Genomic DNA, 13,730 nt, shown 5'->3' with positions numbered 1-13,730 from the left:
CACCTGCAGGTATGCTCAGTATATGCAGGTGTATCCCTCTCTGTATATGTACACCCCCTTCCACCTGAAGGTATGCTCAGTATATGCGGGTGTATCCCTCTCTGTATATGTACACCCCCTCCACCTGCAGGCATTCTAAGTATATGCGGGTGTATCCCCTCTCTGTATATGTACACCACCTGCAGGTATGCTCAGTATATGCAGGTATATCCTCTCTCTGTATATGTACACCTTCTCCACCTGCAGGTATGCTCAGTATATGCAGGTGTATCCCCTCAAAGTATATGTACACCCCCTTCCACCTGCAGGTATGTTCACTATATGCGGGTGTATCCCCTCAAAGTATATGTACACCCCCTTCACCTGCAGGTATGTTCAGTATATGCGGGTGTATCCCTCTCTGTATATGTACACCCCCTCCACCTGCAGGTATGTTCAGTATGTGCGGGTGTATCCCTCTCTGTATATGTACACCCCCTTCCACCTGCAGGTATGCTTAGTATATGCGGGTGTTTCCCTCTATGTATATGTACACCCCCTTCCACCTGCAGGTATGTTCAGTATATGCAGGTGTATCCCTCTCTGTATATCTACACCCCCTTAACACCTTAAGGTATGCTCAGTATATGCGGGTATATCCCCTCTCTGTATATGTACACCCCCTTTCACCTGCAGGTATGCTCAGTATATGCGGGTATATCCCCTCTCTGTATATGTACACTCCCTTCCACCTGCAGGTATGCTCAGTATATGTGGGTATATCCCTCTCTGTATATGTACACTCCCTTCCACCTGCAGGTATGCTCAGTATATGCGGGTGTATCCCCTCAAAGTATATGTACACCCCCTTCCACCTGCAGGTATGTTCAGTATATGCAGGTGTATCCCCTCTCTGTATATGTACACCCCCTTCACCTGCAGGTATGTTCAGTATATGCGGGTGTATCCCTCTCTGTATTCGTACACCCCCTCCACCTGCAGGTATGTTCAGTATATGCGGGTGTATCCCTCTCTGTATATGTACACCCCCTTCCACCTGCAGGTATGTTCAGTATGTGCGGGGGTATCCCTCTCTGTATATGTACACCTCCCTCCACCTGCAGGTATGCTTAGTATATGCGGGTGTTTCCCTATCTGTATATGTACACCCCCTTCCACCTGCAGGTATGCTTAGTATATGCGGGTGTATCCCTCTCTGTATATGTACACCCCCTCCACCTGCAGGTATGCTCAGTATATGCGGGTGTATCCCCTCTCTGTAAATGTACACCCCCTCCACCTGCAGGTATGCTCAGTATATGCGGGTGTATCCCCTCTCTGTATATGTACACCCTCCCCACCTGCAGGTATGCTCAGTATATGCGGGTGTATCCCCTCTCTGTATATGTAAACCCCCTTCCACCTGCAGGTATGCTCTGTATAAGCGGGTGTATCCCCTTTCTGTATATGTACACCCCCTCCACCTGCAGGTATGCTCAGTATATGCTGGTGTATCCCTCTCTGTATATGTACACCCCCTCCACCTGCAGGTATGCTCAGTATATGTGGGTGTATCCCTCTATGTATATGTACACCCCCTTCACCTGCAGGTATGCTCAGTATATGTTGGTGTATCCCCTCTCTGTATTTGTACACCACCTGCAGGTATGTTCAGTATATGCGGGTGTAACCCTCTCTGTATATGTACACCCCCTTCACCTGCAGGTATGCTCAGTATATGCTGGTATATCCCTATCTGTATATGTACACCCCCCTCCACCTGCAGGTATGCTTAGTATATGCGGGTGTATCCCCTCTCTGTATATGTACAACTTCTCCACCTGCAGGTATGCTCAGTATATGCGGGTGTATCCCCTCACTGTATATGTACACCCCCTTCACCTGCAGGTATCTTCAGTATATGCGGGTGTATCCCTCTCTATTCGTACACCCCCTCCACCTGCAGGTATGTTCAGTATATGCGGGTGTATCCCTCTCTGTATATGTACACCCCCTTCCACCTGCAGGTATGTTCAGTATGTGCGGGTGTATCCCTCTCTGTATATGTACACCTCCCTCCACCTGCAGGTATGCTTAGTATATGTGGGTGTATCCCTCTCTGTATATTTACACCCCCCTCCACCTGCAGGTATGCTTAGTATATGCGGGTGTATCCCTCTCTGTATAAGTACACCTCCCTCCACCTGCAGGTATGCTCAGTATATGCGGGTGTATCCCTCTCTGTATATGTACACCCCCTTCACCTGTAGGTATGCTCAGTAAATGTGGTTGTATCTCTCTCTGTATATGTACACCCCCCTCCACCTGCAGTTATGCTCAGTATATGCGGGTGTACCCCTCTCTGTACATGTACACCCCCCTCCACCTATGGTCAGTATATGCGGGTGTATCCCTCTCTGTACATGTACACCCCCCTTCACCTATGGTCAGTATATACGGGTGTATCCCTCTCTGTATATGTACACCCCCTCCACCTGCAGGTATGCTCAGTATATGCGGGTGTATCCCCTCTCTGTATATGTACACCCTCCCCACCTGCAGGTATGCTCAGTATATGCGGGTGTATCCCCTCTCTGTATATGTAAACCCCCTTCCACCTGCAGGTATGCTCTGTATAAGCGGGTGTATCCCCTTTCTGTATATGTACACCCCCTCCACCTGCAGGTATGCTCAGTATATGCTGGTGTATCCCTCTCTGTATATGTACACCCCCTCCACCTGCAGGTATGCTCAGTATATGTGGGTGTATCCCTCTATGTATATGTACACCCCCTTCACCTGCAGGTATGCTCAGTATATGTTGGTGTATCCCCTCTCTGTATTTGTACACCACCTGCAGGTATGTTCAGTATATGCGGGTGTAACCCTCTCTGTATATGTACACCCCCTTCACCTGCAGGTATGCTCAGTATATGCTGGTATATCCCTATCTGTATATGTACACCCCCCTCCACCTGCAGGTATGCTTAGTATATGCGGGTGTATCCCCTCTCTGTATATGTACAACTTCTCCACCTGCAGGTATGCTCAGTATATGCGGGTGTATCCCCTCACTGTATATGTACACCCCCTTCACCTGCAGGTATCTTCAGTATATGCGGGTGTATCCCTCTCTATTCGTACACCCCCTCCACCTGCAGGTATGTTCAGTATATGCGGGTGTATCCCTCTCTGTATATGTACACCCCCTTCCACCTGCAGGTATGTTCAGTATGTGCGGGTGTATCCCTCTCTGTATATGTACACCTCCCTCCACCTGCAGGTATGCTTAGTATATGTGGGTGTATCCCTCTCTGTATATTTACACCCCCCTCCACCTGCAGGTATGCTTAGTATATGTGGGTGTATCCCTCTCTGTATAAGTACACCTCCCTCCACCTGCAGGTATGCTCAGTATATGCGGGTGTATCCCTCTCTGTATATGTACACCCCCTTCACCTGTAGGTATGCTCAGTATATGTGGTTGTATCTCTCTCTGTATATGTACACCCCCCTCCACCTGCAGTTATGCTCAGTATATGCGGGTGTACCCCTCTCTGTACATGTACACCCCCCTCCACCTATGGTCAGTATATGCGGGTGTATCCCTCTCTGTACATGTACACCCCCCTTCACCTATGGTCAGTATATACGGGTGTATCCCTCTCTGTATATATGTACACCCCCTTCACCTGCAGGTATACTCAGTATATACAGGTGTATCCCTCTCTGTATATGTACACCCCCCTCCACCTATGTTCAGTATATGCGGGTGTATCCCTCTCTGTATATATGTACACCCCCTCCACCTGCAGGTATGCTCAGTATATGCGGGTGTATCCCTCTATGTATATGTACACCTCCTCCACCTGCAGGTATGCTCAGTATATGCGGGTGTATCCCTCTCTATATATGTACACCCCCTTCCACCTACAGGTATGCTCAGTATATGCGGGTGTATCCCCTCTCTGTATATGTACACCCCCTCCACCAGGCAGGTATGCTCAGTATATGCAGGTGTATCCCTCTCTGTATATGTACACCCCCTTCACCTGCAGGTATTCTCAGTATATGTGGGTGTATCCCTCTCTGTATATGTATTCACCCTTCCACCTGCAGGTATGTTCAGTATATGCGGGTGTATCCCTCTCTGTATATATGTACACCCCCTCCACATGCAGGTATGTTCAGTATAAGCGGGTGTATCCCTCTCTGTACATGTACACCCCCTCCACCTGCAGGTATGTTCAGTATATGCGGGTGTATCCCTCTCTGTATATGTACACCACCTCCACCTGCAGGTATGCTCAGTATATGTGGGTGTATCCCTCTATGTATATGTACACCCACTTCACCTGCAGGTATGCTCAGTATATGCGGGTGTATCCCCTCTCTGTATATGTACACCCTCCCCACCTGCAGGTATGCTCAGTATATGCGGGTGTATCCCCTCTCTGTATATGTAAACCCCCTTCCACCTGCAGGTATGCTCTGTATAAGCGGGTGTATCCCCTTTCTGTATATGTACACCCCCTCCACCTGCAGGTATGCTCAGTATATGCTGGTGTATCCCTCTCTGTATATGTACACCCCCTCCACCTGCAGGTATGCTCAGTATATGTGGGTGTATCCCTCTATGTATATGTACACCCCCTTCACCTGCAGGTATGCTCAGTATATGTTGGTGTATCCCCTCTCTGTATTTGTACACCACCTGCAGGTATGTTCAGTATATGCGGGTGTAACCCTCTCTGTATATGTACACCCCCTTCACCTGCAGGTATGCTCAGTATATGCTGGTATATCCCTATCTGTATATGTACACCCCCCTCCACCTGCAGGTATGCTTAGTATATGCGGGTGTATCCCCTCTCTGTATATGTACAACTTCTCCACCTGCAGGTATGCTCAGTATATGCGGGTGTATCCCCTCACTGTATATGTACACCCCCTTCACCTGCAGGTATCTTCAGTATATGCGGGTGTATCCCTCTCTATTCGTACACCCCCTCCACCTGCAGGTATGTTCAGTATATGCGGGTGTATCCCTCTCTGTATATGTACACCCCCTTCCACCTGCAGGTATGTTCAGTATGTGCGGGTGTATCCCTCTCTGTATATGTACACCTCCCTCCACCTGCAGGTATGCTTAGTATATGTGGGTGTATCCCTCTCTGTATATTTACACCCCCCTCCACCTGCAGGTATGCTTAGTATATGCGGGTGTATCCCTCTCTGTATAAGTACACCTCCCTCCACCTGCAGGTATGCTCAGTATATGCGGGTGTATCCCTCTCTGTATATGTACACCCCCTTCACCTGTAGGTATGCTCAGTATATGTGGTTGTATCTCTCTCTGTATATGTACACCCCCCTCCACCTGCAGTTATGCTCAGTATATGCGGGTGTACCCCTCTCTGTACATGTACACCCCCCTCCACCTATGGTCAGTATATGCGGGTGTATCCCTCTCTGTACATGTACACCCCCCTTCACCTATGGTCAGTATATACGGGTGTATCCCTCTCTGTATATATGTACACCCCCTTCACCTGCAGGTATACTCAGTATATACAGGTGTATCCCTCTCTGTATATGTACACCCCCCTCCACCTATGTTCAGTATATGCGGGTGTATCCCTCTCTGTATATATGTACACCCCCTCCACCTGCAGGTATGCTCAGTATATGCGGGTGTATCCCTCTATGTATATGCACACCTCCTCCACCTGCAGGTATGCTCAGTATATGCGGGTGTATCCCTCTCTATATATGTACACCCCCTTCCACCTGCAGGTATGCTCAGTATATGCGGGTGTATCCCCTCTCTGTATATGTACACCCCCTCCACCAGGCAGGTATGCTCAGTATATGCAGGTGTATCCCTCTCTGTATATGTACACCCCCTTCACCTGCAGGTATTCTCAGTATATGTGGGTGTATCCCTCTCTGTATATGTATTCACCCTTCCACCTGCAGGTATGTTCAGTATATGCGGGTGTATCCCTCTCTGTATATATGTACACCCCCTCCACATGCAGGTATGTTCAGTATAAGCGGGTGTATCCCTCTCTGTACATGTACACCCCCTCCACCTGCAGGTATGTTCAGTATATGCGGGTGTATCCCTCTCTGTATATGTACACCACCTCCACCTGCAGGTATGCTCAGTATATGTGGGTGTATCCCTCTATGTATATGTACACCCACTTCACCTGCAGGTATGCTCAGTATATGTTGGTGTATCCCCTCTCTGTATATATGTACACCCCCATTCACCTGCAGGTATGCTCAGTATATGCGGGTGTATCCCTCTCTGTATATGTACACCCCCATTCACCTGCAGGTATGCTCAGTATATGCGGGTGTATCCCTCTCTGTATATGTACACCCCCTTCACCTGTAGGTATGATCAGTATATGTGGGTGTATCCCTCTCTGTATATGTACACCCCCCTCCACCTGCAGGTATGCTCAGTATATGCGGGTGTACCCCTCTGTACATGTACACCCCCCTCCACCAATGGTCAGTATATGCGGGTGTATCCCTCTCTGTACATGTACACCCCCCTCCACCTATGGCCAGTATATACGGGTGTATCCCTCTCTGTATATATGTACACCCTCTTCACCGGCAGGTATACTCAGTATATACAGGTGTATCCCTCTCTGTATATGTACACCCCCTTCACCTGTAGGTATGATCAGTATATGTGGGTGTATCCCTCTCAGTATATGTACACCCCCCTCCACCTGTAGGTATGCTCAGTATATGTGGTTGTATCTCTCTCTGTATATGTACACCCCCCACCACCTGCAGGTATGCTCAGTATATGCGGGTGTACCCCTCTCTGTACATGTACACCCCCCTCCACCTATGGTCAGTATATGCAGGTGTATCCCTCTCTGTACATGTACACCCCCCTCCACCTATGGTCAGTATATACGGGTGTATCCCTCTCTGTATATATGTACACCCTCTTCACCTGCAGGTATACTCAGTATATGCAGGTGTATCCCTCTCTGTATATGTACACCCCCCCTCCACCTATGTTCAGTATATGCGGGTGTATCCCTCTCTGTATATATGTACACCCCCTCCACCTGCAGGTATGTTCAGTATATGCGGGTGTATCCCTCTCTGTATATATATACACCCCCTTCACCTGCAGGTATACTCAGGATATGCGGGTGTATCCCTCTCTGTACATGTACACCCCCCTCCACCTATGTTCAGTATATGCGGGTGTATCCCTCTCTGTATATATGTACACCCCCTTTACCTGTAGGTATGCGGGTGTATCCCTCTCTGTATATATATGTACACCCCCTTCACCTGTAGGTATGCGGGTGTATCCCTCTCTGTATATATGTACACCCCCTTCACCTGTAGGTATGCGGGTGTATCCCTCTCTGTATATATGTACACCCCCTTCACCTGTAGGTATGCGGGTGTATCCCTCTCTGTATATATATGTACACCCCCTTCACCTGTAGGTATGCGGGTGTATCCCTCTCTGTATATATGTACACCCCCTTCACCTGTAGGTATGCGGGTGTATCCCTCTTTGTATATATGTACACCCCCTTCACCTGTAGGTATGCGGGTGTATCCCTCTCTGTATATATATGTACACCCCCTTCACCTGTAGGTATGCGGGTGTATCCCTCTCTGTATATATGTACACCCCCTTCACCTGTAGGTATGCGGGTGTATCCCTCTCTGTATATATGTACACCCCTTCACCTGTAGGTATGCGGGTGTATCCCTCTCTGTATATATGTACACCCCCTTCACCTGTAGGTATGCGGGTGTATCCCTCTCTGTATATATGTACACCCCCTTCACCTGTAGGTATGCGGGTGTATCCCTCTCTGTATATATATGTACACCCCCTTCACCTATGGTCAGTATATGCAGGTATATCCCTCTCTGTACATGAACACCCCCTCCACCTATGTTCAGTATATGCAGGTGTATCCCTCTATGTATATATGTACACCCCCTCCACCTGCAGGTATGCTCAGTATATGCGGGTGTATCCCTCTCTGTATATATATGTACATCCCCTTCACCTGTAGGTATGCGGGTGTATCCCTCTCTGTATATATATACACCGCCTTCACCTGTAGGTATGCGGGTGTATCCCTCTCTGTGTATATGTACACCCCCTTCACCTGTAGGTATGCGGGTGTATCCCTCTCTGTATATATATACACCCCTTCACCTGTAGGTATGCGGGTGTATCCCTCTCTGTATATATATGTACACCCCCTTCACCTGTAGGTATGCGGGTGTATCCCTCTCTGTATATATATGTACACCCCCTTCACCTGTAGGTATGCGGGTGTATCCCTCTCTGTATATATATGTACACCCTCTTCACCTGTAGGTATGCGGGTGTATCCCTCTCTGTATATATGTACACCCCCTTCACCTGTAGGTATGCGGGTGTATCCCTCTCTGTATATATATGTATACCCCCTTCACCTGTAGGTATGCGGGTGTATCCCTCTCTGTATATATGTACACCCCCTTCACCTGCAGGTATGCGGGTGTATCCCTCTCTGTATATATGTGTACACCCCCTTCACCTGTAGGTATGCGGGTCTATCCCTCTCTGTATATATGTACACCCCCTTCACCTGTAGGTATGCGGGTGTATCCCTCTCTGTATATATGTACACCCCCTTCACCTGTAGGTATGCGGGTGTATCCCTCTCTGTATAAATGTATACCCCCTTCACCTGTAGGTATGCGGGTGTATCCCTCTCTGTATATATGTACACCCCCTTCACCTGTAGGTATGCGGGTGTATCCCTCTCTGTATATATATGTACACCCCCTTCACCTGTAGGTATGCGGGTGTATCCCTCTCTGTATATATATGTACACCCCCTTCACCTGTAGGTATGCGGGTGTATCCCTTTCTGTATATACATGTACACCCCCTTCACCTGTAGGTATGCGGGTGTATCCCTCTCTGTATATACATGTACACCCCCTTCACTTGTAGGTATGCGGGTGTATCCCTTTCTGTATATACATGTATACCCCCTTCACCTGTAGGTATGCGGGTGTATCCCTCTCTGTATATATGTACACCCCCTTCACCTGTAGGTATGCGGGTGTATCCCTCTCTGTATATATGTACACCCCCTTCACCTGTAGGTATGCGGGTGTATCCCTCTCTGTATATATGTACACCCCCTTCACCTGTAGGTATGCGGGTGTATCCCTCTCTGTATATATGTACACCCCCTTCACCTGTAGGTATGCGGGTGTATCCCTCTCTGTATATATGTACACCCCCTTCACCTGTAGGTATGCGGGTGTATCCCTCTCTGTATATATGTACACCCCCTTCACCTGTAGGTATGCGGGTGTATCCCTCTCTGTATATATATGTACACCCCCTTCACCTGTAGGTATGCGGGTGTATCCCTCTCTGTATATATGTACACCCCCTTCACCTGTAGGTATGCGGGTGTATCCCTCTCTGTATATATGTACACCCCCTTCACCTGTAGGTATGCGGGTGTATCCCTCTCTGTATATATATGTACACCCCCTTCACCTGTAGGTATGCGGGTGTATCCCTCTCTGTATATATATATATATACCCTCTTCACCTGTAGGTATGCGGGTGTATCCCTCTCTGTATATATGTACACCCCCTTCACCTGTAGGTATGCGGGTGTATCCCTTTCTGTATATACATGTACACCCCCTTCACCTGTAGGTATGCGGGTGTATCCCTCTCTGTATATATGTACACCCCCTTCACCTGTAGGTATGCGGGTGTATCCCTTTCTGTATATACATGTACACCCCCTTCACCTGTAGGTATGCGGGTGTATCCCTCTCTGTATATATGTACACCCCCTTCACCTGTAGGTATGCGGGTGTATCCCTCTCTGTATATATATGTACACCCCGTTCACCTGTAGGTATGCGGGTGTATCCCTCTCTGTATATATATGTACACCCCCTTCACCTGTAGGTATGCGGGTGTATCCCTTTCTGTATATACATGTACACCCCCTTCACCTGTAGGTATGCGGGTGTATCCCTCTCTGTATATATATGTACACCCCCTTCACTTGTAGGTATGCGGGTGTATCCCTTTCTGTATATACATGTATACCCCCTTCACCTGTAGGTATGCGGGTGTATCCCTCTCTGTATATATGTACACCCCCTTCACCTGTAGGTATGCGGGTGTATCCCTCTCTGTATATATGTACACCCCCTTCACCTGTAGGTATGCGGGTGTATCCCTCTCTGTATATATGTACACCCCCTTCACCTGTAGGTATGCGGGTGTATCCCTCTCTGTATATATGTACACCCCCTTCACCTGTAGGTATGCGGGTGTATCCCTCTCTGTATATATGTACACCCCCTTCACCTGTAGGTATGCGGGTGTATCCCTCTCTGTATATATGTACACCCCCTTCACCTGTAGGTATGCGGGTGTATCCCTCTCTGTATATATATATATATATACCCCCTTCACCTGTAGGTATGCGGGTGTATCCCTCTCTGTATATATGTACACCCCCTTCACCTGTAGGTATGCGGGTGTATCCCTTTCTGTATATACATGTACACCCCCTTCACCTGTAGGTATGCGGGTGTATCCCTCTCTGTATATATGTACACCCCCTTCACCTGTAGGTATGCGGGTGTATCCCTTTCTGTATATACATGTACACCCCCTTCACCTGTAGGTATGCGGGTGTATCCCTCTCTGTATATATGTACACCCCCTTCACCTGTAGGTATGCGGGTGTATCCCTCTCTGTATATATGTGTACACCCCCTTCACCTGTAGGTATGCGGGTGTATCCCTCTCTGTATATATATGTACACCCCCTTCACCTGTAGGTATGCGGGTGTATCCCTTTCTGTATATACATGTACACCCCCTTCACCTGTAGGTATGCGGGTGTATCCCTCTCTGTATATATATGTACACCCCCTTCACTTGTAGGTATGCGGGTGTATCCCTTTCTGTATATACATGTATACCCCCTTCACCTGTAGGTATGCGGGTGTATCCCTCTCTGTATATATGTACACCCCCTTCATCTGTAGGTATGCGGGTGTATCCCTCTCTGTATATATGTACACCCCCTTCACCTGTAGGTATGCGGGTGTATCCCTCTCTGTATATATGTACACCCCCTTCACCTGTAGGTATGCGGGTGTATCCCTCTCTGTATATATGTACACCCCCTTCACCTGTAGGTATGCGGGTGTATCCCTCTCTGTATATATGTACACCCCCTTCACCTGTAGGTATGCGGGTGTATCCCTCTCTGTATATATGTACACCCCCTTCACCTGTAGGTATGCGGGTGTATCCCTCTCTGTATATATATGTACACCCCCTTCACCTGTAGGTATGCGGGTGTATCCCTCTCTGTATATATGTACACCCCCTTCACCTGTAGGTATGCGGGTGTATCCCTCTCTGTATATATGTACACCCCCTTCACCTGTAGGTATGCGGGTGTATCCCTCTCTGTATATATATGTACACCCCCTTCACCTGTAGGTATGCGGGTGTATCCCTCTCTGTATATATATATATATACCCCCTTCACCTGTAGGTATGCGGGTGTATCCCTCTCTGTATATATGTACACCCCCTTCACCTGTAGGTATGCGGGTGTATCCCTTTCTGTATATACATGTACACCCCCTTCACCTGTAGGTATGCGGGTGTATCCCTCTCTGTATATATGTACACCCCCTTCACCTGTAGGTATGCGGGTGTATCCCTTTCTGTATATACATGTACACCCCCTTCACCTGTAGGTATGCGGGTGTATCCCTCTCTGTATATATGTACACCCCCTTCACCTGTAGGTATGCGGGTGTATCCCTCTCTGTATATATATGTACACCCCCTTCACCTGTAGGTATGCGGGTGTATCCCTCTCTGTATATATGTACACCCCCTTCACCTGTAGGTATGCGGGTGTATCCCTCTCTGTATATATGTACACCCCCTTCACCTGTAGGTATGCGGGTGTATCCCTCTCTGTATTACAAAGCCCTGCTGTTGCAGTGTAGGAGTTGGGCGCCAGTCACACACAGCTCCCCTCAGTGTTCCATGCGGTTCTCTCCCCGTCTCCCTTCCTGGTGTCCCCGTTTCCCGGTGTGCACTGTCGCAGTGTCCCCCTGCTCGTATGCTGCCTCCATGTCTCCTTCCCCCCGCTCCGCCGCCGCTCTCCCCCTGTATTCCATGCAGTGTGTGCGCTCTCTCACCCCCCTCTCTCCCCCTCTCTCTATTAGATGCAGTCTCTCCGCTCCTCCCCCTCTCCTGCTCATGTTGTGTCTCCGGTTCCTGAGCTCCCGGAGCGGACCGGACCCCCCTCACCCAGCCCCCCCAAGGGGCCCCCGAGGGATCTCGGGGCTCCCCGCACTCTCCGATCGTCTCCCGGGGGAGACCCAAAGAGCCCGGAGCCAGTGGGGCAGTCCCCCCAGAGAGGAAGAAGCCCCAGCACCAGGGTCAGACACCCCAACATCTTCAGAGACTCCCCAGACTCCGACAGCGGGGAAGAGCCCAGCATCGGGGACACCGAGAACGGAGAGCACGGAGCCGCTGTCACGCCAACATTCCGCTCCTTCATCGACATCGATCCCGGAGACAGAGACACCCCGATCCCAGACACCCCGACTAGTAACTCCCCTACAAGAGACGGAAGAGATCCCAGCAGAGACTCCTCGGCGGAACCCCCGGGAAGGGACCCCACCGCAAGAGGCAGAGACCCCCCTGGCTCAGACAGAGACCCACCCGGCCGGCGGATGGAAGAGACATCGGGGAACGCGGTGATCATCAGGATCGGCATCCCGGACCTGCAGCAAACGGTAAGAGGCACAAGCCTTCCCGGTGTACTGTGTGTCTGTCACGGTACCGGATCGTCTGAACACGCTGCCTGCATGTCAGTGCGTCTGCATCTGTATGGAGCCAGAGGAGCGAATGTATGAAGTGTCCATACACCTGGGCTCCACCATCCAGCCTGTGTCTGCCCTGCATGAAGTGTCTGTCTCCTATCTATCTACATATATATATATTTATCTATCTATTTATCTATCTATCTATCTTCTATCTATATATCTATCTTCTATCTATATATCTCATATCTATCTTCTATCTATCTATCTATCTATCTATCTATCTATCTTCTATCTATATATCTCATATCTATCTTCTATCTATCTATCTTCTATCTATATATCTCATATCTATCTTCTATCTATCTATCTATCTATCTATCTTCTATCTATATATCTCATATCTATCTTCTATCTATCTATCTTCTATCTATATATCTCATATCTATCTTCTATCTATCTATCTATCTATCTATCTATCTATCTATCTTCTATCTATATATCTCATATCTATCTTCTATCTATCTATATATTTATCTATCTCACATATATCTATGTATCTCATATCTATGTATCTCATATCTATGTATCTATCTATCTATCTATCTATCTATCTATCTATCACATATCTATCTATCTATCTATCTATCACATATCTATCTATCTATCAATCACATATATATCTATCTCTCTCATATCTATCTATCTCACATCTATCTATCTCATATCTATCTATCTCATATCTATCTCATATCTATCTCCTATCTATCTATCTATCTATCTATCTATCTATCTATCTATCTATCATCTATCACATATCTATCTAGCTCTCTCATATCTAT

At 48.3% G+C, this 13,730-nt stretch overlaps 1 protein-coding gene across 4 annotated transcripts in view; it reads left to right on the top strand.

Moving 5' to 3' along the window:
* The window catches only part of SHANK3 (SH3 and multiple ankyrin repeat domains 3), a 502,635-nt gene that overhangs the window by 121,783 nt on the left and 367,122 nt on the right, over positions 1-13,730 (top strand). For all 4 annotated transcript variants that reach the window (XM_056573015.1, XM_056573012.1, XM_056573011.1 and 1 more), the window contains exon 4: positions 12,286-12,861. In XM_056573015.1, the coding sequence (XP_056428990.1) occupies positions 12,286-12,861 (576 nt within the window). The remainder of the gene's footprint in view (positions 1-12,285; positions 12,862-13,730) is intronic.

The sequence above is a fragment of the Hyla sarda genome, chromosome 4 (assembly GCF_029499605.1).
Source record: "Hyla sarda isolate aHylSar1 chromosome 4, aHylSar1.hap1, whole genome shotgun sequence".
Taxonomy (NCBI): Eukaryota; Metazoa; Chordata; class Amphibia; order Anura; family Hylidae; genus Hyla; species Hyla sarda.
Note: the sequence above shows the minus strand (reverse complement) of the source record. Positions and strands in the feature narration are given on the sequence as shown.